The sequence below is a fragment of the Thalassophryne amazonica genome, chromosome 8, assembly GCF_902500255.1.
Source record: "Thalassophryne amazonica chromosome 8, fThaAma1.1, whole genome shotgun sequence".
NCBI lineage: Eukaryota > Metazoa > Chordata > Actinopteri > Batrachoidiformes > Batrachoididae > Thalassophryne > Thalassophryne amazonica.
Window position 1 is genome coordinate 100,237,802 of NC_047110.1, and position 27,097 is coordinate 100,264,898.

Below are 27,097 nucleotides of genomic sequence, written 5' to 3' on the forward strand. Positions count from 1 at the left end.
AGACAATACTTTATAAATCAGTGAAGAGAAATTTATGTATTCCTGCAGCTGACAGGAAAAATTAAAAACAAGATAAAATACACAAAAAAAAACAACTTGAAGAACAGCAAAATGCATAAAAAATTAATTAAAAAGAAATAAAAAGGGCAATCGCACAACAAGCAATCTATATATTAAAAGCCAAGTGGCCTCTGTGTACATGTATGTGTGCATATATGTGTATGTCTTTGATCATGGACAAACTTTGGAGACCTGACATTTGCTGTTTTGGCATGCTTATTTATTTATATTTGGTATGCTTATGTATCTATATTTGACATGCGTATGTATTTATATTTGGCATGCTTATGTATTTATATTTGGTATACGTATGTGTATATATATATTTGGCATGCTTATGTATTTGTGTTTGGTATGCTTATGTATTTATATTTGGTATACTTATGTATTTATATTTGGCATGCTTATGTATTTGTATTTGGCATGCTTATGTATTTGTATTTGGAATGATTATGTATTTGTATTTGGCATGCTTATGTATTTGGTATGCTTAGGTACTTATATTTGGTATGCTTATGTCTTTCTATTTGGTATACTTAGGTATTTGTATTTGGTATGCTTAGGTATTTGTGTTTTGTAAACTTATGTATTTGTATTTGGTATGCTTATGTATTTGTGTTTGGTATACTTATGTATTTGTATTTGGCATGCTTATGTATTTGTATTTGGTGTGCTTACGTAGTTCTATTTGGTATACTTATGTATTTCTATTTGGCATGCTTATGTATTTGTATTTGGTATACTTATGTATTTATATTTGGCATGCTTATGTATTTGTATTTGGGATACTTATAGATTTGTTTTTGGGATGCTTATGTATTTGTATTTGGTAAACCTATGTATTTATGTTTAGTATACTTATGTATTTGTATTACATATTTGCCTCTACTGGTGGTTGGCTCTCACTGCGGTATTGTATCACTTCCTGTTCCAGAGCACAGCGGTGTTTTGCTGTATCTGTTAGCTGTTTAATCTGCGCACCCTTACCAAAAGTAGTATATGCAAGTATGTTTCAAGTATACTTCTAGTTTACTTTTTATATACTTATCAGTACTATTTTTTGGTAAGGGCAGTTAGATTGATCTAGTTAACTAGATAACGATTTGTTTCACAGTGCAATCTTCACGTGCCTTAACTAAAGCACTCCCTCTGCTGAATCACCTCTAAATTATTTACACATTATTCACTTTGTGTGTTTTAAGGAATCCGTTAGCTTAGCGCAGCTACTAGCTCTTAGCCGGTTTAGCATGGCGGCTTCTCCTGTCTCTCCCGCACTTTTCTGCTCTGGGTGTGAAATGTTTAGTTATTCCTCGGCCTCCTTTAGCAGTAATGGTACTTGTAATAAGTGTAGCTTATTCGTAGCTTTGGAGGCCAGGCTGGGCGAATTGGAGACTTGGCTCCGCACTGTGGAAAATTCTACAGCTAGCCAGGCCCCTGTAGTCGGTGCGGACCAAGGTAGCTTAGCCGCCGTTAGTTTCCCTCTGGCAGATCCCGAGCACCCGGGAAAGCAGGCCGACTGGGTGACTGTGAGGAGGAAGCGTAGTTCTAAACAGAAGCCCCGTGTACACCGCCAACCCGTTCACATTTCTAACTGTTTTTCCCCACTCGACGACACACCCGCCGAGGATCAAACTCTGGTTATTGGTGACTCTGTTTTGAGAAATGTGAAGTTAGCGACACCAGCAACCATAGTCAATTGTCTTCCGAGGGCCAGAGCAGGCGACACTGAAGGAAATTTGAAACTGCTGGCTAAGGCTAAGCGTAAATTTGGTAAGATTGTAATTCACGTCGGCAGTAATGACACCCGGTTACGCCAATCGGAGGTCACTAAAATTAACACTGAATCGGTGTGTAACTTTGCAAAAACAATGTCGGACTCTGTAGTTTTCTCTGGGCCCCTCCCCAATCGGACCGGGAGTGACATGTTTAGCCGCATGTTCTCCTTGAATTGCTGGCTGTCTGAGTGGTGTCCAAAAAATGAGGTGGGCTTCATAGATAATTGGCAAAGCTTCTGGGGAAAACCTGGTCTTGTTAAGAGAGACGGCATCCATCCCACTTTGGATGGAGCAGCTCTCATTTCTAGAAATCTGGCCAATTTTCTTAAATCCTCCAAACCGTGACTATCCAGGGTTGGGACCAGGAAGCAGAGTTGTAGTCTTACACACCTCTCTGCAGCTTCTCTCCCCCTGCCATCCCCTCATTACCCCATCCCCGTAGAGACGGTGCCTTCTCCCAGACCACCAATAACCAGCAAAAATCTATTTAAGCATAAAAATCCAAACGAAAAAATAATATAGCAACTTCAACTGCACCACAGACTAAAACAGTTAAATGTGGTCTATTAAATCAATCAATCAATTTTTCAAAATTTCAACTTTTCATGTTAACCAGCCAGTTTCCTTGGCTGTGTATGTCCCGCATTCTGATCCAGGATTATCTGTTTCAGGTTCCCTGTGTCCTGTCCGAATGTTGAAGCAGTACATTAGTGCGACTGCCGGGATCCGGAAAACGGATGCCCTGTTTGTGTGTTACGGTGATCACAAAAGAGGCTGTGCTGTCTCAAAGCAGCGACTCTCGCATTGGGTCGTGGATGCCATTTTACAAGTATACAGGTCCAGAGGTCTTCAGCCTCCTAAGGCTACGTGCCATTCCACCAAAGGGGTGTCCACCTCCTGGGCTGCACTGAGAGGTGTCCCTTTGAGTGATATTTGTGCTGCTGCTACGTGGGCTTCATCCTGTACCTTCGCCCACTATTACAGACTGAATGTGGCCGCTCCTCCTGCGGTGACTTCGGCGGTGTTGTCTGCCTCCACTCCCCACTGCTGATGCGAGGTGAGTGTGACTCTTCGTGACCTTGTTGGTATTAATTCATCCAGGTGCTAAAGCACCACCCTCTGGCGGTCAGGAGGAATGAAATAGAACGAGAGTTACGAATGTAACTACGGTTCTATGAATTCCGGATGACCGCCAGAGTTGCTTGTCACTCAGAGTCTTGCGAGTTCATTCCAAAAAGAAGCAAGCACTGGGTGCATCTGGTATATAAAGACAACCAGTGACGTCACCCAGGTCACATTCAATGGTGTGACTTTGTTGGTATATATTCTCGACCTCTGTGCTGCGCACATATAGTTATCCAGGTGCTAAAGCACCGCCCTCTGGCGGTCATCCGGAATTCATAGAACCGTAGTTACATTCGTAACTCTCGATAAATCGCAACAACATGATTGAGCTAAAAATGGACATAAGCATACCAAATATAAATACATAAGTATACCAAATATAAATACATAAGTATACCAAATATAAATACATAAGCATACCAAATATAAATATATAAGCATACCAAATACAAATACATAACCATACCAAATACAAATATATCAATCAATCAATTTTATTTATATAGCGCCAAATCACAACAAACAGTTGCCCCAAGGCGCTTTATATTGTAAGGCAAGGCCATACAATAATTACGTAAAAACCTCAACGGTCAAAACGACCCCCTGTGAGCAAGCACTTGGCGACAGTGGGAAGGAAAAACTCCGTTTTAACAGGAAGAAACCTCCAGCAGAACCAGGCTCAGGGAGGGGCAGTCTTCTGCTGGGACTGGTTGGGGCTGAGGGAGAGAACCAGGAAAAAGACATGCTGTGGAGGGGAGCAGAGATCAATCACTAATGATTAAATGCAGAGTGGTGCATACAGAGCAAAAAGAGAAAGAAACACTGAGTGCATCATGGGAATCCCCCAGCAGTCTAAGTCTATAGCAGCATAACTAAGGGATGGTTCAGGGTCACCTGATCCAGCCCTCCCTTACCAAAAAATAGTACTGATAAGTATATAAAAAGTAAACTGGAAGTATACTTGCATGTACTACTTTTTGGTAAGGGCTAACTATAAGCTTTAGCAAAAAGGAAGGTTTTAAGCCTAATCTTAAAAGAGAGGGTGTCTGTCTCCCTGATCTGAATTGGGAGCTGGTTCCACAGGAGAGGAGCCTGAAAGCTGAAGGCTCTGCCTCCCATTCTACTCTTACAAACCCTAGGAACTACAAATAAGCCTGCAGTCTGAGAGCGAAGACTGCTCTAAACATTAGGTCTCTCTCTTCTAAGTCCCTGTTAGTAAATGATATAATAATTGATCAACATATTGATTTATTCTGCCTTACAGAAACCTGGTTACAGCAGGATGAATATGTTAGTTTAAATGAGTCAACACCCCGAGTCACACTAACTGCCAGAATGCTAGTAGCACGGGCCGAGGCGGAGGATTAGCAGCAATCTTCCATTCCAGCTTATTAATTAATCAAAAACCCAGACAGAGCTTTAATTCATTTGAAAGCTTGACTCTTAGTCTTGTCCATCCAAATTGGAAGTCCCAAAAAACAGTTTTATTTGTTATTATCTATCGTCCACCTGGTCGTTACTGTGAGTTTCTCTGTGAATTTTCAGACCTTTTGTCTGACTTAGTGCTTAGCTCAGATAAGATAATTATAGTGGGCGATTTTAACATCCACACAGATGCTGAGAATGACAGCCTCAACACTGCATTTAATCTATTATTAGACTCAATTGGCTTTGCTCAAAATGTAAATGAGTCCACCCACCACTTTAATCATATCTTAGATCTTTTTCTGACTTATGGTATGGAAATTGAAGACGTAACAGTATTCCCTGAAAACTCCCTTCTGTCTGATCATTTCTTAATAACATTTACATTTACTCTGATGGACTACCCAGCAGTGGGGAATAAGTTTCATTACACTAGAAGTCTTTCAGAAAGTGCTGTAACTAGGTTTAAGGATATGATTCCTTCTTTATGTTCTCTAATGCCATATACCAACACAGTGCAGAGTAGCTACCTAAACTCTGTAAGTGAGATAGAGTATCTCGTCAATAGTTTTACATCCTCATTGAAGACAACTTTGGATGCTGTAGCTCCTCTGAAAAAGAGAGCTTTAAATCAGAAGTGCCTGACTCCGTGGTATAACTCACAAACTCGCAGCTTAAAGCAGATAACCCGTAAGTTGGAGAGGAAATGGCATCTCACTAATTTAGAAGATCTTCACTTAGCCTGGAAAAAGAGTCTGTTGCTCTATAAAAAAGCCCTCCGTAAAGCTAGGACATCTTACTACTCATCACTAATTGAAGAAAATAAGAACAACCCCAGGTTTCTTTTCAGCACTGTAGCCAGGCTGACAAAGAGTCAGAGCTCTATTGACCCGAGTATTCCTTTAACTTTAACTAGTAATGACTTCATGACTTTCTTTGCTAATAAAATTTTAACTATTAGAGAAAAAATTACTCATAACCATCCCAAAGACGTATCGTTATCTTTGGCTGCTTTCAGTGATGCCGGTATTTGGTTAGACTCTTTCTCTCCGATTGTTCTGTCTGAGTTATTTTCATTAGTTACTTCATCCAAACCATCAACATGTCTATTAGACTCCATTCCTACCAGGCTGCTCAAGGAAGCCCTACCATTATTTTATGCTTCGATCTTAAATATGATCAATCTATCTTTATTAGTTGGCTATGTACCACAGGCTTTTAAGGTGGCAGTAATTAAACCATTACTTAAAAAGCCATCACTTGACCCAGCTATCTTAGCTAATTATAGGCCAATCTCCAACCTTCCTTTTCTCTCAAAAATTCTTGAAAGGGTAGTTGTAAAACAGCTAACTGATCATCTGCAGAGGAATGGTCTATTTGAAGAGTTTCAGTCAGGTTTTAGAATTCATCATAGTACAGAAACAGCATTAGTGAAGGTTACAAATGATCTTCTTATGGCCTCAGACAGTGGACTCATCTCTGTGCTTGTTCTGTTAGACCTCAGTGCTGCTTTTGATACTGTTGACCATACAATTTTATTACAGAGATTAGAGCATGCCATAGGTATTAAAGGCACTGCGCTGCGGTGGTTTGAATCATATTTATCTAATAGATTACAATTTGTTCATGTATTCTTGTGATCTGGCGCTATATACCGTATTTTCCGGACTATAAGTCGCACTTTTTTACATGTTTTGGCCTGGGGTGCGACCTATACTCCGTTGCGACTTATAAATGAAAAATATACCGGTAGGATCTCAATTAATTTACTGTAACAAAACAATTTTACGTGACAGAGTCGATCTATGTTTTAAAATGGCCACCGGAAAAGGAAATGCAATGCATCATGGGCACTGTAGTATGACGGCCATCCTATAGTTCACGCTGGTCGCGATAACCAATCAGAGAACAGAACTTTGGATGCGTATTCCTCACCTCACCCACAGCGTGTGAAGCTGACGAACACGGTGCTTGCTGTTATTCCGGCATGGCGAACAGAACAGCTTCAACCCTTGGATATCAATGTGAGCAGAGTGTTTAAGTTGACGCTGAGAGCTGCGTGGGAGCACCGGGTAAGCGACGGTGGAGGATTAGCGTGTGCACTTGGAAGGAGCTGGCGTCGATGATTGTGAAAAGCGTTTGAAGCAGACGAACATGGTGTTTATTCCGGGACGGCTAACAAGACAGCTTCAACCCTTGGATATCAGTGTGAGCAGAGTTGACGCTGAGAGCTGCATGGGAGCACTGAGCGACGGCGGAGGATTAGCGTCTGCACTTGGAAGGAGCTGGATCGACAACGCTGGGTGGTGAGCTGCGCAGGTAGGTGCTGCATGGTTCGGCTCGCAATGTGGTCCGCAAAATACAAACATATCCGTAGGTAAAATGCAGCTCATGAGAGGGCACTCGAGGCTTGTGTGACTGTTCCTGCGACTTCTGACTACCATAGAAAAGTAAAAATTTTAACGTTACTGATAACATAACAAGACAACGGAGAAGGCCCGAAAAAATGCCACCAAAAAGAAAATCATACTCTGCAGATTACAAGTTGCGACTGGTGAAATATGCATCCGAAAACGGTAGCCGTCACAATATTATCATCTGAACTTTTCATGTTAACATACCTGTATGTCCATGGGACTTATAGTCCAGTGGACCTTATTTATGGTTTATTTTTCTTTATAATGGATAAAGTGGCTGGTGCGACTTATACTCCGGTGCGACTTATAGTCCGGAAAATACGGTAAATAAAATTGATTGATTGATATATTTGTATTTGGTATGCTTATGTATTTGTATTTGGTATGCTTATGTATTTATATTTGGTATACTTATGTATTTAGATTTGGTATACTTATGTATTTATATTTGGTATGCTTATGTATGCTTATGTCCATTTTTAGCTCAATCATGTTGTTGCGATTTATCGAGAGTTACGAATGTAACTACGGTTCTATGAATTCCGGATGACCGCCAGAGGGCGGTGCTTTAGCACCTGGATAACTATATGTGCGCAGCACAGAGGTCGAGAATATATACCAACAAAGTCACACCATTGAATGTGACCTGGGTGACGTCAATGGTTGTCTTTATATACCAGACGCACCCAGTGCTTGCTTCTTTTTGGAATGAACTCGCAAGACTCTGAGTGACAAGCAACTCTGGCGGTCATCCGGAATTCATAGAACCGTAGTTACATTCGTAACTCTCGTTCTATTTCATTCCTCCTGACCGCCAGAGGGTGGTGCTTTAGCACCTGGATGACTTAATACCAACAAGGTCACGAAGAGTCACACTCACCTCGCATCAGCAGTGGGGAGTGGAGGCAGACAACACCGCCGAAGTCACCGCAGGAGGAGCGGCCACATTCAGTCTGTAATAGTGGGCGAAGGTACAGGATGAAGCCCACGTAGCAGCAGCACAAATATCACTCAAAGGGACACCTCTCAGTGCAGCCCAGGAGGTGGACACCCCTCTGGTGGAATGGCACGTAACCTTAGGAGGCTGAAGACCTCTGGACCTGTATACTTGTAAAATGGCATCCACGACCCAATGCGAGAGTCGCTGCTTTGAGACAGCACAGCCTCTTTTGTGATCACCTTAACACACAAACAGGGCATCCGTTTTCCGGATCCCGGCAGTTGCACTAATGTACTGCTTCAACATTCGGACAGGACACAGGGAACCTGAAACAGATCATCCTGGATCAGAATGCGGGACATACACAGCCAAGGAAACTGGCTGGTTAACATGAAAAGTTGAAATTTTCTTGGGTAAAAAGGACGGATTAGGCCACAGCGTAACCCCAGATCCGTCAGAATTCCATCGCAAACAGTCCCCAGCGACTGATAGGGCATGGAGCTCTCCCACCCGCTTAGCCGAAGACAGTGCAAGTAGAAAGGCAGTCTTCACTGACACCCATTTAAGATCAGCACTTTCAACTGGTTCAAAAGGGGATAAGCTTAAACCTTCCAGGACTAGAGGAAGGTCCCATGAAGGTACGCGTGCAAGCCTTGAAGGCCGCAAACGTAGATCACCTTTCAAAAAACGACACACTAAGAGGTGTGAACCCACTGACCGGCCATCAACGTAGACGTGCCGGGCAGAGATTGCAGCAACATAAACCTTCAAGGTAGCGACAGAAAGTCCTTTCTCCAGCAGTTCTTGTAAATATTTGAGGAGAATAGGCACAGGGCAATGCTCCGGGTCTAACTTTTGTTTCTCACACCACCGCGCAAACAGCTTCCATCTATTGTCATACAAAGCCCTGGTAGAAGCAGCACGTGAATTAAGGATAGTCTGAACAACAGCCCGGTCACAAGAACTTAACAAGGAGTCTGGCCCCTCATCGGCCACACATACAGTTGAAGGCGTTCTGGGTAAGGGTGCCAAATCCTCCCCTGTAGCTGTGACAACAAATCCTTCCTCTCCGGGAGAGCCCAAGGTTCTCCCTTGAGGAGTTTGTAAATCATGGGAAACCAAATCCTCCCAGGCCAGAATGGAGCAACCAGCAGCACCCTGTGGCTGCTCTGATCTATCCTGTGCAGTGTCAACATCAGCAGCGGGAGAGGAGGGAAGGCATAAAGGAGGCAATCCGGCCACGGGTGAGCCAATGCATCCTGCCCCAGCGGGTTGTCTGGTTCCAAGAGGGAGTACCATCATGGGCAATGTGTCGAGGTGCTTGAAGCGAAAAGGCCCACTTCCGCTGCACCATATTTCTGCCAGATCATTTGGACCACAATCGGGTTCAGTCTCCACTCTCCCGGTGGTGGTTTCTGTCTGGAGAGTAAATCCGCTGCGCTGTTCTGTACACCGGGCAGATGAACTGCTCTGACACTCTGAAGGCGAGGCAACGCCCATAAGAGAAGCTTCCGAGTTTCTGCCAATGAGTGATTGGACCTGGTGCCCCCCTGATGGATTATGTGATAGACTGTTGACGTGTTGTCCGACCGGACAAGAACATGTCTTCCTCTCAGGGCTGGGAGGAAATGCTTGAGAGCCAGTCGCACAGCGTGAAGCTCCAGCACGTTTATGTGTTGGAGTCTCTCCTGGGGACTCCAGACACCCCTCACCATCCTGTGATTCCACACGGCCCCCCAACCTTTGAGTGATGCATCTGTAACAACCACCTCTCGGCGAGAAGGAACAGAGCCTAGAGGGACACCCTTGCAGATGAAGTCCATGTTCCCCCAGGGTTTGAGGTGCAGAAGGCACTGGTTGGAGAGTCGTACAAGCCTGTGCTGATGCAACTTCGAGTTGAGGCCTAGGTTGTTGATCCAAATCTGTAGGGGACGTAAGAACAGAAGTCCCAAAGGTACCACTAGCGACATTGCAGTCAATTTGCCCATCAACCGGAGCAGCAAACCAAAAGGCAGCGTCACAGCCCGTTGAATGTGTGAGACGAGACGAATTACATCGTCCACTCTCTGCCGGGATGGCGATGCAGTCATAGTCAGGGAGTTGATGGCAATGCTGATGAAGGTCGTTTGTTGACTGGGAACAAGAGAACTCTTTGCAAAGTTCACTGTGAGTTCTAAATGAGAGACATGGTTCCAGTAGAAGAGCTGTGTCGTTGTGCGCCTGCTCCTGAGTCGGAGCGCAGGCAAGCCAATCGTCTAAGTAGGGTAGGATTCTTAATCCAAGAGCTTGCAGTGGGGCTAGTGCTGCAGCCATACATCTGGTAAATGTAGGAGGGGCAAGAGAGAGGCCAAAAGGAAGCACCCTGAACTGGTATGCCTGACCTTCGAAAGCAAAGCGGAGAAACTGCCTGTGATGAGGCGCCACTGGCACATGGAAATAGGCGTCTTTTAAGTCGACACTTGTGAACCAGTCTCCTGGTGTGATAGTTTGAAGGACGTCTCCTGTGTGGAGCATGTGAAACTGCAGCACTTTGATATAACGATTCAGATGTCGGAGATCGAGGATAGGACGAAAGCCGCCATCCTTCTTTGGAACAAGGAAGTAAATTGAATAGAACCCCCTGAGCTGGTCTGATCTGTGAACTGGCTCTATGGCCCCCTTCTCCAGGAGTTCCAAAATCTCCCGCTGAAACAACAGTCATCCTCACCCCATTGAACTTTGGAGGACGACATCCAAACTGAATTCTGTAACTTTCGAACAAGGTTGAAATGACCCATGGGTCTTGAACTTGAGCCTCCCAGTGGCTGAGTTGATTTCGTGAAAAACGGCTGGGGGCCAAACATTGGCAGTCAGACCCGACCACCTCTGCCTAGTTGCCTAGGTGACCGATGTGAGCAGCTATGTCATAGCTTTTGGTGAGGAGGTCATCAGTGACCCTACACTGAGGGCGTGGGCAGCGGGCATCCGGCCGAGCAGCATCAGCTGGAGCCACAACCAGGTTCGCAATAATGCTGTCAACGGCGGGCACACGGTTCAGACCATACTGCGCTGAATCACACATAGAGCTAAGGGCTCTGCAGTCCTGTGATAGATGGGTCAATGATTTGGGGTCCGCCCAACATCGGTGGAGCTCCTCGATATACGGTTGTGAAACTGGAACGTTGAACTCAGGCTTCTGAGTGACTTTGAAAAAGGCACTTGAAGCGGTGGTTTCCGCAGGGGGATTGTCGACCCCAAGCCTGGATAAAGCCAACTGAACAGCTTGCTTGACAAAGGATAGTCCAGGTTCGGTTTGCGGCATGGACTCTGCCTCGGAGGTATGAGAGCCCACTAATGAATGGCTTGGAGAAAGACTCCTTTCATCCTCATCCTCCACACAGTTTATATCACTTGTCATGTACAAGGAATCAGTTGCAGCAATAGACACGACATCGTCCTCCTGCTGAGTAACTACATTGGTCTGATCAGCCTCATTAGGGACAGCAGGAACTGTCACTGCATCCTTAGGCTGTAGATTCAGAAGCAAAGACTTAATCTGAGCAAACTCAGAAGTCAACGTTTCGACCTTTTCAGCCAAAGCATGTCATGAGTAACCTTAGCAGAAGGGGCTCCTGCATGTGGGCGTTTACGGCGCTTTGGGTCCTTCCTGGGGCTGGAGGCCAAAGTCGCACTAGATATTCCCCTTTCCAATGCCGCAAGTCTAGCAGATCTCTCTGCCAGTAGCATGCTGGCACATTTAAGGCAGGCATCGCCAGTCAGGGCTTCCCTCAGGTGTCCGATCCCAAGACAGGAGGGGCAAAACATATGTCCATCATCTGGGCTCAAGGGAGCCAAACAGGTACTACAGCCATGCAACAAAGGCCCTGTCAACATTGTGGACTGCGTGCAGATGGCTAACGCAAGCCCTGATGGTTACAAATGGAAAGACAAAGCGTGAATCACACGCAGTGTAAATAGTAACACGAGGCACGGAGCGTGAAGCACTCACAGCCGTCGGCTTGACACGAGGCACGGAGCGTGAAGCACTCACAGCCGTCGACTTGACACGAGGCACGGAGCGTGAAGCACTCACAGCCGCAGACTCGACACGAGGCACGGAGCGTGAAGCACTCACAGCCGCAGACTCGACACGAGGCACGGAGCGTGAAGCACTCACAGTGTAAAAGCTAATACAAGGCCCGGAGCGTGAAACACTCACAGCCACAGTAATAACACGATGCACACAGCCGAAAAAACTCACAGCCCAAGTGCTAAGTCACTTAGAGCAACGACGACAACACTAGCTGCTAGCGGAGCTGTTAAACTTAGCAAATGGCGGCAGTGCAGACGAAGTACTTCAAGGAGTGGAAAACACTCACGGCAAGCCCAACACAGTACACTATACTGGTTCTGATACACACACTACCACGTAGTTAACGGGGTTAGCGACACAACTAAACAAATAGCCAGCTTTCATCGAAACAACACAGCTAATGGTGCACAGAGGAAAATATCCAGCAGGGCAGCGGCAAGGCGCGCACCCGGCTTTTAGGAAGGTGTACTCACGACAGGCGTCAAAGATACAAAAACGGTGAAGCCGTGTCTCACAGCCTCTGAAGGACGTGTGCAGTGCACGTAGTTCCAACCGAAGGTGGGTTGCGAGGCTACAAGCGAGAGCGGCAATCACAGCTAAATGCGTTCTCAACCTCTAAGAATGCGAGAATGTAGAAAAGAAGCGAGCGCTGGGTGCGTCTGGTATATAAAGACAACCAGTGACGTCACCCAGGTCACATTCAATGGTGTGACTTTGTTGGTATATATTCTCGACCTCTGTGCTGCGCACATGTAGTTATCCAGGTGCTAAAGCACCGCCCTCTGGTGGTCAGGAGGAATGAAATAGAACCTAATTTTGAGATTAAAAAGCATAATTCATCTTTTAGAAATTGGCAAAAGAATACTCCAGTGGACCAATACACCACATGCACCATGTCCAGGATTGTCTGATCAGCCAGAAACACTTTGTCTGACAGAGGAATGAGAGGCAACACGCACACCAGCTCCGCTGCCATGTGGTTTTCCACATTAAAGCAGTTCTTACCCTCCATTTCCAGTCTCCACAGCAATGAACAGGCATCTACAGTGTCCAGCATGGATCCGGAGGCCTTACAACGCCTGAACACCTTTGAAGAAAAAGACAGCTTTACTACCATACCTCCCTAATAAAGTGGTATTTATTACACACAAAAGGAAAACAGGAGGTTTAGCCGCTGGATACACAGGTTGTTCATCAGTTCTATGAGTAGTCAGATTGACACATGGACATCATCATGAACGATCCACAACTTAAAATTTTATATTCATCTCACTTAATCTCAAAGAAAATCAAAATTTTAAAACTTATGGTTTGACAGGCACTGTGTTTGGACATCTCTCACAGGGATTTGAATTCAGACTCTCAACCAGTCAGACAGGTTTAAAAGACGGTGGTGAGATGTCTGCTGATATAAGCAACAGACTGGTCATCAACATGTCCCACAGCAGCTTGTACTCAAGGTTCTTGAAATGGAGCAATATCTCCACCTGGTGGAGATTTAGCATTAATGCAGGTACAATAGAATTTCTATTGTCTGGGACTGTCTTGGATGAGATGTCTTTTTTAAACTGCATTGAGTTTGGGACAGTGCCTAAGGAGTGGCAAACTGGGGTGGTGGTCCCAGATATTTAAAAAGGGGACGAGAGAGTGTGTGCCAATTACAGGGGCATCACACTGCTCAGCCTCCCTGGTAAAGTCTATTCCAGGGTGCGGGAAGGAGGGTGTGGCTGACAGTCGAACCTTTGATCGAAGAGGAAGAATGCAGGTTCTGTCCTGGTCATGGAACAACCGACCAGCTCTTCACTTTCACAAGGTGGTGCGGCAGTATAGAGTGAGGGGGTCCCTTCTCAGGGCCATCCAATCTTTGTTGTACTCACAAAGCGAGAGCTGCGTTCGGGTGCTTGGCAGTAAGTCGGACTTTCCGGTGGGGGTTAGCCACCTCCAGGGCTGCGCCTTGTCACCAATCCTGTTTGTGATATTCATGGAGAGGATATCAAGGTGTAGTCAGGGGGAGAAGAGTTTTCTGTTTGGTAGGTTCAGGATCTCGATCACTGCTTTTTGTAGATGATGTGGTCCTGTTGGCTTCATCGGCCTGTGACCTCCAACACTCACTGGATGGGTTCGCAGCCAAGTGTGAAGCGGCTGGGATGAGGATCAGCACCTCTAAATCTGAGGCCATGGTTCTCAGCAGGAAACCGATGGATTGCCTACTCCAGGTAGGGAATGCGGCCTTCCCCCAAGTGAAGGAGTTCAAGTACCTCAGGGTCTTGTTCACGAGTGAGGGGACAATGGAGCGTGAGATTGGCCGGAGAACTGGCACAGCAGGGATGGTATTGCATTCACTCTACCGTACTGTTGTGACAAAAAGGGAGCCAAAAGGCGAAGCTTTCGATCATCTGGTCAATCTTTGGTCCGACTCTAACCTATGGTGATGAGGTTTGGGTTATGACCGAAAGAACAACATCAGTTAGCTGATTAGCGGTTATTGAAGCTAACTTTTTGGTTAGCTGTGCCCACCACTGTGTGACAGGTATGTGAAGGTTGTTCATCCTGTATTGGCCACCTTTTGATGAGTTATGCACATTTAGAATCATGCACATATAGATTTATGCACATTTAGATCCTCAAAAGGGTCAGGAACTGTTCCCCCCAACAAGACATCACAAGAACACTGCTGTGGTGCCAATGTGTCTATAAACACAAAAACAACCGAAAACACAAACCTGATTATTGTACAGTTCCACAGCAGCTTCGTATTGACCCTGTGGAACAGAACGAAACATTTTAAACAACCTCAGACGTGAGACGTAAACAGTGTGACAAATTGTGCTGCACTGAAAAAACAAATTAATCTCCCTGTATGTTTACCAAGAGAGAAACACATCATCAATATGAGTTCTGCTGCCAAAAACTATGCACCTGACAGAGAAATCTCATTAGAGTTTTTACCTTCTCAATGAAGTACAGCGCCCAGTGCCAATAGTTATGACTGGCCAGCATGTCAGAGTTCTGAAATTAAACCACAGACATTTTAAATAGTTGCCTTGGGGCCACTTTGATTTCAAATAAAGTGATTTATCAGAACAGAGTTGTACCTGCCAGTTTTTCTCTGTACTCTTCATAAACTGCAGTCCTTTGTCGATCTCAGCCCTCATCTCGTGCACATGAGCAACTGAGTGCACGCTCCATGCATCTTCTGGAGTCAAGGTAAGACCCTGTGCGGGTGCGCGCGCACACACACACACACACACTTTGAATTCGGAGTTACGTTTAAACAGCTCTTAATTGAACAGTGAAGAAAACAGAGGTGAGTGCTCCACTTGGGTCACATGGTGTCAATAAAAATCATGGATAAGAGCAATAGTCTATACAAAACTCACAAAAACACTCAGAGGAGTTTCTTTCATCCTGCCACTTGTACTCCAGGTACATTTCCAAAATCTGAATAGACAGTCATTTTTTTGAATTATGAATATAGCTCATAATATAAACTGGATTTAATCTGGCTTTAACAGAGTTTTAAAGTGTTTTCTTCTCTTTTTGTTACACATCTCTTTGAAAGGCAATAAAACTCAGGACTCTCTCCCCACCGCCGGTTCCAAGAAACTGCTTTAACTGGAATTGACCACACTGGGAATCCTCTAAGCCCTATATATTACTACAGTCTAAAGCGCATAGCATAAGTGCATTTGGTGCACATCCATCTCCACTTTGCTATTTACAGGGTGTGCGGAGTGCAGAGTAGTAGGGCGCAAAGGGGTCATATTTACTCATGGCTGTATTTTTGGAATAACATTAATTAAACCTGTCGTTCCTTTCAAGTCAAATGTGCACCAGCATTGGGTGTGTTGCTATTTTCAAATCAAAATCAAATCAATTTTATTTATATAGCACCAAATCATAACAAACAGTTGCCCCAAGGCGCTTTACATTGTAAGGCAAAAGCCATACAATAATTACAGAAAAACCCCAACAGTCAAAACGACCCCCTATGAGCAAGCACTTGGTGACAGTGAGAAGGAAAAACTCCCTTTTAACAGGAAGAAACCTCCAGCACAACCAGGCTCAGGGAGGGGCAGTCTTCTGCTGGGACTGGTTGGGGCTGAGGGGAGAGAATCAGGAAAAAGACATGCTGTGGAAGAGAGCAGAGATCAATCACTAATGATTAAATGCAGAGTGGCACATACAGAGCAAAAACAGGTGAATAAAAAGAAACAGTGGGTGCATCATGGGAAACCCCCAGCAGTCTAACTCTATAGCAGCATAACTAAGGGATGGTTCAGGGTCACCTGATCCAGCCCTAACTATAAGCTTTTTCAAAAAGGAAAGTTTTAAGATTAATCTTAAAAGTAGAGAGGGTGTCTGTCTCCCTAATCCGAATTGGGAGCTGGTTCCACAGGAGAGGAGCCTGAAAGCTGAAGGCTCTGCCTCCCATTCTACTCTTACAAACCCTAGGAACTACAAGTAAGCCTGCAGTCTGAGAGCAAAGTGCTCTATTGGGGTGATATGGTACTATGAGGTCCCTAAGATAAGATGGGACCTGATTATTCAAAACCTTATAAGTAAGAAAAAGAATATTAAATTCTATTCTGGAATTAACAGGGAGCCATGGTGTGAAATATGGTCTCTCCTTCTACAACCCCTGGCAAAAAGTATGGAATCACCGGCCTCGGAGGATGTTCATTCAGTTGTTTAATTTTGTAGAAAAAAAGATCACAGACATGACAAAAAACTAAAGTCATTTCAAATGGCAACTTTCTGGCTTTAAGAAACACTATAAGAAATCAAGAAAAAAAGATTGTGGCAGTCAGTAACGGTTACTTTTTTAGACCACGCAGAGGAAAAAAATATGGAATCACTCAATTCTGAGGAAAAAATTATGGAATCACCCTGTAAATTTTCATCCCCAAAACTAACACCTGCATCATATCGGATCTGCTTGTTAGTCTGCATCTAAAAAGGAGTGAACACACCTTGGAGAGCTGTTGCACCAAGTGGACTGACATGAATCATGGCTCCAACACGAGAGATGTCAATTGAAACAAAGGAGAGGATTATCAAACTCTTAAAAGAGAGTAAATCATCACGCAATGTTGCAAAAGATGTTGGTTGTTCACAGTCAGCTGTGTCTAAACTCTGGACCAAATACAAACAACATGGGAAGGTTGTTAAAGGCAAACATACTGGTAGACCAAGGAAGACATCAAAGCGTCAAGACAGAAAACGTAAAGCAATATGTCTCAAAAATCGAAAAATGTACAACAAAACAAATGAGGAATGAATGGGAGGAAACTGCAGTCAACGTCTGTGACCGAACTGTAAGAAACCGCCTAAAGGAAATGGGATTTACATACAGAAAAGCTAAACGAAAGGCATCATTAACACCTAAACAGAAAAAAACAAGGTTACAATGGGCTAAGGAAAAGCAATTGTGGACTGTGGATGACTGGATGAAAGTCATATGCAATGATGAATCTCGAATCTGCATTGGGCAAGGTGATGATGCTGGAACTTTTGTTTGGTGCCTTTCCAATGAGATTTATAAAGATGACTGCCTGAAGAGAACATGTAAATTTCCACAGTCATTGATGATATGGGGCTGCATGTCAGGTAAAGGCACTGGGGAGATGGCTGTCATTACATCATCAATAAATGCACAAGTTTATGTTGATATTTTGGACAATTGAAAGGATGTTTGGGGATGATGAAATCATTTTTCAAGATGATAATGCATCTTTCCATAGAGCAAAAATTGCAAAAACATTCCTTGCAAAAAGACACATAGGGTCAATGTCATGGCATAGGGTCAATGTCAATGAGCAGATCTGATTTGATGCAGGTGTTAATTTGGGGGATGAAAATTTACAGGGTGATTCCATAATTTTTTCCTCAGAATTGAGTGATTCCATATTTTTTTCCTCTGCTTGGCCTAAAAAAGTAACCGTTACTGACTGCCACAATCTTTTTTTCTTGATTTCTTATAGTGTTTCTTAAAGCCAGAAAGTTGCCATTTGAAATGACTTTAGTTTTGTGTCATGTCTGTGATCTGCTTTTTTTCTACAAAATTAAACAACTGAATGAACATCCTCTGAGGCCGGTGATTCCATAATTTTTGCCAGGGGTTGTAGTCCCTGTCAGCACTCTAGCTGCAGCATTTTGAATTAACTGAAGGCTTTTCAGGGAGCTTTTAGGACAACCTGATAATAATGAATTACAGCAGTCCAGCCTAGAAGAAATAAATGCATGAATTAGCTTTTCAGCATCACTGTGAGACAAGACCTTTCTAATTTTAGAGATATTGCCAAATGAAAAAAGCAGTCCTACATATTTGCTTAATATGCGCATTGAAGGACATATCCTGATCAAAAATGACTCCAAGATTTCTCACAGTATTACTGGAGGTCAGGGTAATGCCATCCAGAGTAAGGATCTGGTTAGACACCATGTTTCTAAGATTTGTGGGGCCAAGTACAATAACTTCAGTTTCATCTGAATTTAAAAGCAGGAAATTTTGATGACAGACTCAGAAGTGAGAGGTTTTCTGGCGAGGACAGGATTTCATCTGCAGTGTTAAAGTGCACAAGTAGATCAATAACCTGGGTAGGAACAAAATCAGCAAACTGTACACACTTTGTGAGTCTGTGTTTATGACGTGTATCAGACTACTGGAACACATAACAGAAAAATGCTCCGCTCAACTGTGATGTAGCACTGACATGGAATCCACTGGCATTTTTAATTTTCTTTCCTTTCCATCACAATATGTCCATCTCGTACTTGTCATGGTTTTTTTTATGTCTGAAAATTTTATTTATTTATTTATTTATTTATTTTTGACAGTCTGGGTCTTGATTGTATTGGAAGCCGCAAAAAGAGTTTGTTTGTTTTCTCACATACAGTAAAACATTTTCATTCAAGTTAAGTTGCAATTCATATAATGTATGTGTTTGGATTCTGAGAAACTGAAGTGGTGATAACACAATGACAAAAAATTTTTTTTAAATGAAAAACAGTTGAATACTGAAGTCACAGTGCATGTACAGGCAGTCTGCACCATAACAATGTGCAAGAAAAACATCTCACCTCTATGGCTGTTTTATAAGCCTGGTCGTAGAAACGAGTCTCCATGAGGCCAAAGGAATATATTCCTTTCAGATAGCTATTAGCACAAACACAAAAACCTTTATTACATATAGAAGCACAAAATATGTTTTCTGTATTCACTTGAAGGTTGAGCTGGATTTTTTTGTGAACTTAACAAATAGATTTCAGGAAAAAACAGGATTGAAAGTGCCATCCTAGCAGACATGGAACATAATGTATTTGCCAAGTTTGATCTGAGGTCACAGTTTAGTTGTACCAGATAAAACAAATATTATGTTGCACCTTCTGGCAACTTTCCACTGCAACAACTTCACCAGGTGTCTTGTAATGTTTGTTTGCAACACTGTGTTCAAAAAAGAAATATACATGTAATAATAACTCAGTTATATGGGTGCAGCAAAACCAGCAATAGCCTAGTTCAGCCAGGCTACACCACATCTATGGTAACGTTAACTTCTCATGGTCCTTAATTATCACAGAACTTTATTACCTCCACCAACGAAGTTGGAGGAAGTTATGTTTTTGCCCATTTGTCTGTCTGTGAAGAGCCTGGAGCCCACAATTTTTCATATATCATTATAAAATTTTTACTGAAGATTCATATCCTGATAGACAAGAACTGATAAAATTTTCAATGTCAAAGGTCAATAGGACCCTGACGTCTTGATTGTTGACAGATCCTCACCAAAATCTGAACACTTTCCCATCCATAGTGTACCTGTCAAGATAGCTCAAAATCAGATCTGGCATTTTTGAAATATTGTGCTAACATACGTAAGCAGACGAAGGTCCACATGTTTCGGATCCTGGTGCTTCCTGGCTTATTGTACAGTTGTGAGATCCAGCACACAGGTGCCTGAGTGTTGAGGACCCCAGAGCTGGAGAAGGCCCAAGAGAGGCCCATGCTTCACTTGGCCACAGCAAATAGATGGTTACTTTAGGAAGTTGGGGATGGACTGGGTGACTGCCTGGGTGGTTGACATCCAGAACCCAAGCCAGTTCTGTGGTGTGGCGCATGCTCCCAGACTTAACTTGTTACCAAAGGCCAAACAAAGACGATCACAAGGCCGTGCACCTCTGGCAGTGTTGCAAACAAAGACAGCTGAACCAGAGCTCAGTACCCACAAAATGTATGTATGCATGTGTATCAGTTTGTTTTTTTGTACCTGAACAGAGGGAAATGGGGCTTCCAGTAGGGCAGAACCCGAGCTACTGAATTCCTCATCGGAATTTGAGCTCCCATGTAGAAGTAGCTGTCATGAGCAAACTTAAGAGCCAGAAAGTCAGTGGGGTGATCCAAGAGAATGTCATCCCACACTTCACAGGCTTTGGGAAAGTTTCTGCAAGCAAAACAAGTCGCTGGTAAATGAAGGTTCAGTTCTATAAAGCACGAAGCTGCAAGTGTTTATTTATACCATAAAAATAGCACCGAACTTTCTCCTCATGTGGGAATTAAAAGGCTTTGAAAAATAACATCAACCACAACATCAGTGCGCAGCAGAACCTCCCAGTCAAGTAAACCTCAGCTCACTATGGGCAAATAAGACATTAATGATAAAGTACTAATGTTACTATTCACACTGTGACTGAAGCTTATGAGTTTTTTACATCAAACAACGTGTTGGCTCTGAATTGTGTGTGCATCATAGACGGAGAGAAGATCTTTCATTCTTTTACAATCAACACATTTCCTCTGGCAGGTTCTGGAACACAACTGACTTGAGTCTCATTTCCCAAAATATCTCAATGCTAACATCTTGTCGTCACTGAGATGAAGCTTGGCGTGTAGAGGGAGGCGTTTCCAGCACTGCCTTGGAGAAATGTCAGCTGGCGTGCGTGCGACTGTGGTGGGGCCAATGGTGGTTTTCCATTAAACAGGTGCTGTTTAGGCTTGTTGAAGACTGATTGTCAAGACCTGTCGTAACCTGGAAGACAACACTTGATGACAAACACATTCACTATAAAAACTAGTATTTTTCCAACAACGGCCCACTGTTGTTGGAAATCTATCTGTAGCTTCTCCAAAAATATTAGTCCTATCAAGTGTTCCGTTTTGGCGCCGTTCATCCTTGACCCAAAAGGCATAAACATAAGAAAGACAAATGTCAGCTGTCCCCACTTTTTCCGTGATCGTAGTTACACGCATGTACGCACAGAGAGCTTTTTGTCTTTCCCGCATTCTTCTGCAAGCAGGTGTTTCTAATTTTAGACACACAGACGGTGGTGGAAGACATGGAACGCAGTACACTTCTCACTCATGGTAAAAGCAACAAGATAACACTTAACTGAACCGACGAAACCAACTGAACTACAACAACACAATAAATCAATATCAATAACAACACTGTCAAACTAATATGAACCACAATAACATTTAAACCCTCAAAATCCCGAACTCCCATGGTGCATTGCAGCACAACGTCTGTTGCTTACTGGTGAGCTAAAATTGCTAATTTCTCTAAAAATATTTGTCTTCTCAACTTTACATTTTTGCAGCGTTCGTCCTTAACACCAAATATATAAGTACGCCAAATGGCAAACGTCAGCTCTCCCTGGTTTCTGCATGATCGAAGCCATACACATGCACACAGAGGCCACTTGGCTATTTTATTTATTTTTATATATATATATATATATATATATATATATATATACACACTCAACAAAAATATAAACGCAACACTTTTGGTTTTGCTCCCATTTTGTATGAGATGAACTCAAAGATCTAAAACTTTTTCCACATACACAATATCACCATTTCCCTCAAATATTGTTCACAAACCAGTGTAAATCTGTGATAGTGAGCACTTCTCCTTTGCTGAGATAATCCATCCCACCTCACAGGTGTGCCATATCAAGATGCTGATTAGACACCATGATTAGTGCACAGGTGTGCCTTAGACTGCCCACAGTAAAAGGCCACTCTGAAAGGTGCAGTTTTATCACACAGCACAATGCCACAGATGTCGCAAGATTTGAGGGAGCGTGCAATTGGCATGCTGACAGCAGGAATGTCAACCAGAGCTGTTGCTCATGTATTGAATGTTCATTTCTCTACCATAAGCCGTCTTCAAAGGCGTTTCAGAGAATTTGGCAGTACATCCAACCAGCCTCACAACCGCAGACCACGTGTAACCACACCAGCCCAGGACCTCCACATCCAGCATGTTCACCTCCAAGATCGTCTGAGACCAGCCACTCGGACAGCTGCTGAAACAATTGGTTTGCATAACCAAAGAATTTCTGCACAGACTGTCAGAAACCGTCTCAGGGAAGCTCATCTGCATGCTCGTCGTCCTCATCGGGGTCTCGACCTGACTCCAGTTCGTCGTCGTAACCGACTTGAGTGGGCAAATGCTCACATTCGCTGGCATTTGGCACGTTGGAGAGGTGTTCTCTTCATGGATGAATCCCGGTTCACACTGTCCAGGGCAGATGGCAGACAGCGTGTGTGGCGTCGTGTGGGTGAGCGGTTTTCTGATGTCAATATTGTGGATCGAGTGGCCCATGGTGGCGGTGGGGTTATGGTATGGGCAGGCGTCTGTTATGGACGAAGAACACAGGTGCATTTTATTGATGGCATTTTGAATGCACAGAGATACCGTGAGGAGATCCTGAGGCCCATTGTTGTGCCATACATCCAAGAACATCACCTCATGTTGCAGCAGGATAATGCACTGCCCCATGTTGCAAGGATCTGTACACAATTCTTGGAAGCTGAAAATGTCCCAATTCTTGCATGGCCGGCATACTCACCGGACATGTCACCCATTGAGCATGTTTGGGATGCTCTGGACCGGCGTATACGACAGCGTGTACCAGTTCCTGCCAATATCCAGCAACTTCGCACAGCCATTGAAGAGGAGTGGACCAACATTCCACAGGCCGCAATTGACAACCTGATCAACTCTATGCGAAGGAGATGTGTTGCACTGCATGAGGCAAATGGTGGTCACACCAGATACTGACTGGTATCCCCCCCCAATAAAACAAAACTGCACCTTTCAGAGTGGACTTTTATTGTGGGCAGTCTAAGGCACACCTGTGCACTAATCATGGTGTCTAATCAGCATCTTGATATGGCACACCTGTGAGGTGGGATGGATTATCTCAGCAAAGGAGAAGTGCTCACTATCACAGATTTAGACTGGTTTGTGAACAATATTTGAGGGAAATGGTGATATTGTGTATGTGGAAAAAGTTTTAGATCTTTGAGTTCATCTCATACAAAATGGGAGCAAAACCAAAAGTGATGCGTTTATATTTTTGTTGAGTGTATATATATGTGCATGTGTGAGTGAGAGAGAGGGAGGGATAGGGGGAGAGAGGGAGAGAGAGAGAGAGAGGAGAGAGAGGAGAGAGAGAGAGAGAGAGAGAGAGAGAGAGAGAGAGAGAGAGAGAGGAGAGAGAGAGACCTCATGTGTCCAAAGTAGCAAATCATGTGGAAGAATCTAAAACTTGTGATCACATGAGTTTCTATTTTTGAAACATTGCTTTGTCATTCCAGAGGCAGCCTGGCTCTGGTTCTTACCCACTTGAGAAGAGCTCAATAGCCTGGACGTGGAGCCTCTCTCTGGGCGTGAGGTCCTGGCTGTTGGCCAGTTCCACAGTTCGCCTCACAGCACTGGCCAGACGCTCGTTCAGCCGAATGGAGGTTCCTGTTCCAATCAGTTCCAGCCCCGTGCTGATCACATGACCCATGACTGTTGGCAAACATGGATACGACTTTTGTTTCACTGCAGCACACCAGTTTACCAATTCACATTTACACTTAACTTCAAATCTAATGCACACAAGTCAGAGTGGACTGGAGACATGGATTTTAGAAAAAGCTCATTTAACTCCCTGAAGCCAAAGTATATGCAGATGGAAGCAAAACATTATCCTGCAAATCTGGCCAACCTCGACAGGAAACCCTGAGATCACTGTGGTCATCCTTTACTGTGATAAGTGCTGGAAATGTTCAAGATTCATGCTGTCACTTCAAACAGATCAGTGAAGACAAAGCCAGAAAAACAACCACGTCCTGTTATATTATCAACATTCTAACTGCAGCAGGTTCTGTTTAAACCTGAATGTGTCTGTTTAAGCCTCTTTAATCGATCCTGCTCTTCTCACGAGTGTCTAAGGACTTTGTCAGAGTCTTGTTTTTACTTCACTACACCTTCAAAAGCACATTTTCTTTTTAAAGCTCATCTTAATCACACTAAGTCCACCGGGGCAGAAACAATTTCTTAAAGAGGAGCCGTTAGGGAGATCAACAGCTGTTTGGTCTTTGGATTTTCTTGCTATAGGTGTTATTGAGTGGCTGCTGGAGGATAAACTGTCTTCTGTCTTTAGAATGAGCCATTCTGAAGTGTTAGTTTTAAAATTCAGAATCTGACTTTGTGCAGACAGAATCACTTAATTCAACAGACTTGCACTGACCAGACACTCCATGCTAGTTAACATTTCGATCATATAAAGCCAGGTCTGGTGACATCTGATCACTGCATTTGCCACAATATGGATGACTCTGGGCCCTAATTGGTTACCGGCCAGGAAGACCACCAGTCCATCCTCACATCACAAAAGAAGCTATCTATCTGCCATGGCTAGGTAATACTTGGGGCACTGCCTTTGGCCTCTTCCTGTTGTTGAGCTTCCTCAACTATGAGACGTCTGTGCACTGGATCTTAAATCCAACCCCTCCTCTGTGTTGGGAAACCTGGGCAACGGGTCAAGTGGGGATTGCATGTTAGGATGAAATACAGTGGAGACCTTGTGTGCTCCATGGCCACAATGGTAACCATGAAGGCCCAACAGCAATCCTGAACATGAGCTGGTTAATGAGGCTCTGGGAAAACAAAAAAGTCCTCAAAGGCAAATTAGGGTGGAGGAAGTGATGGTTTGTAACTCAACGGCTGTGAAAGCAGATGAAGAATGCAGCAGGTCGTCAGACCCAGATCATCTGAGATTTCCCAGCCATTGGACCAGGCTAAGGATCTGTCACGGACCATGTGTTTGTTGGCATGCAATGACATTCCCACATTAAACAAACCCATGCACATGCATCTCTAGATCAACCGTGGATGTAGATTTTCCATCTCACCCTGGAATCGATCAAGAGATAATCTTCCTCAACACCGACGGATTGCCACAATGACTGGATCTTGATCAGAGAATCCACCAGTGGCCAAAACGTTTGTAGGTGATATTCCCTCACATTGGAAGTACATAGTATGCCTCATCCGAGTCTCCCAAAGTAACCACTGACTTAAACTAAGTCATTCCAGGACTATCAATCAATCAATCAATCAATCAGTTTTTTATATAGCGCCAAATCACAACAAACAGTTGCCCCAAGGCGCTTTAATATTGTAAGGGCAAAGCCATACAATAATTATGTAAAACCCAACGGTCAAAACGACCCCCTGTGAGCAAGCACTTGGCTACAGAGGGAAGGAAAAAATGGCAGCCACTTAAGATTCCAATATGGCTACCACCTTAGGTTCTGACATTTCTAATTCTCGAAACTTCTATATAATGATTGTAAAGAGTTTCTTATGCCTTAATACATACATTTAGAAAGTTAAATTAGGTTTTATCTTTTTTAGAATCAAACACATAAGTGAAATGGTGGCCATTTGAATGCCATCTGGATTTTGAAAAAGCCACAAGGGGATTTTTAGTGTACTTTTGGTGAACCTTAAAGGGTGAAAATTCTGCAACCTCAATGTTATTAACATTTTACACTTCAATACAGTTGAGGTTTCATGATGAACATCCCCCCAAATCCTTCAGTTAATACACTTATGTATGTAGAAGCTATCTCAATTTAAATACATCTTAGGCCTGAACATCTTATTTTAAACTAACATGACATATGTCACAGATGTTCCAGTGTGCTTTAAAGTAACAGGCACATAGTCAGATCTTAAATATCTGATTATTTGTTGTAGGATGCATCACCTCACTGCCCATGGTGTATGCTTCTACAAATTTTAATATTTATTTTAAAGCAGCCGCTATGTTAGCTTCCTGAAAATGCTCATGACCCTTTAGTTTTACAATAAATAAAGATGTTAACCTTTTGCAACTTCATGCAGAATAATACAGTTCATAAAAAAAAAAAAAAATAAAATAAGTAGTAAAGTGGTCACCTTTGGAATAGAAGTCTGCATGTTTTTACACTACTGAATGATACTCCAGAGAAGCTGAGTACCAACATCATCCAGTCTACACCTTAGACCACTAGTTAGCATCAAAGTTATTTAATCATACAGTAAATCTTGAAGACTTGGACCTTCTTTCTCCTGCAAAGGTGTCTTTGTCTCCCTCATTCGGTACTTTAACGTTTCCCATAATCCCCCTGGCGGCCCCCTGCACTTCCCAGAATACACTGCGGTGCCAGCAGAGTTCTGGCGTCTCACAGCGCATGTAAACAATGGCTTGTGAGTATGTGGATGCCACTGATTCAGCGAATTCACAGGCGATTATGATGATGACATGTTCTCCCAAGTTGACAGGGTTATCTAGAGGAAGTGTATCACCTGTGATGAACTTCTGCTGTGTCCCGATGTTGTCTGTCCATACTTCACAAGGTGTGTTTACATTGTGCCCTGAATTGGAACTCTGCTGAAACTGACCTCTCGTGTGAGTCTCACAACTGCAAAACAGCAAATGGCTCCGTCAGCACTTAGCTATCACGTAGCCATCAATCTCAAACGCTGAGGTCCCTGAGACATGATCATCAACCTAAGAGACATAATGTCAAAAGAAGACATGGAGAAAGGCTGCTGGACTACTGCAATGGACTTTTCTCTGGTCTAAGACGGTAATCAGACGGACTCATCCAAAATGCTGCTGCTTGTCTTTAAAAAATAAAAAATACTAAAACGCATCACATAAAGCCATGGACATGACACTGATCAAAAGCCTATATAAAAATATAGCCAGCAACACTCAAGTGTCCTTCTTAATAAAAGTTTTAATGACTCACGGCAAGACGACAGGATCAGGAGCACAGACGCGTTTCGACTAGGTCTTGATGATGAATTTTTCATATATCCTTATGAGTTTTTTTTTTTTTTTTTTTTACTGAAGACTGAAATCTTGATAGGCAAGAACTGATTCAATTTTCAAGGTCAAAGGTCACAGTCAGGCAAAATTTAGGAAAATCAGAAAAATCTGAATTTTC

General features: G+C 43.4%; 1 protein-coding gene across 1 annotated transcript in view; it reads right to left on the reverse strand.

The window, feature by feature from the left end:
• The window catches only part of ttc38 (tetratricopeptide repeat domain 38), a 74,421-nt gene that overhangs the window by 23,375 nt on the left and 23,949 nt on the right, over positions 1-27,097 (reverse strand). Inside the window, exons 4-10 of the mRNA XM_034177078.1 lie at positions 23,450-23,621; positions 20,085-20,258; positions 18,898-18,973; positions 14,910-15,029; positions 14,764-14,823; positions 14,538-14,576; positions 12,820-12,901 (exon numbers count right to left, since the gene is read on the reverse strand). Coding sequence (XP_034032969.1) covers positions 12,820-12,901; positions 14,538-14,576; positions 14,764-14,823; positions 14,910-15,029; positions 18,898-18,973; positions 20,085-20,258; positions 23,450-23,621 — 723 coding nt within the window. The remainder of the gene's footprint in view (positions 1-12,819; positions 12,902-14,537; positions 14,577-14,763; positions 14,824-14,909; positions 15,030-18,897; positions 18,974-20,084; positions 20,259-23,449; positions 23,622-27,097) is intronic.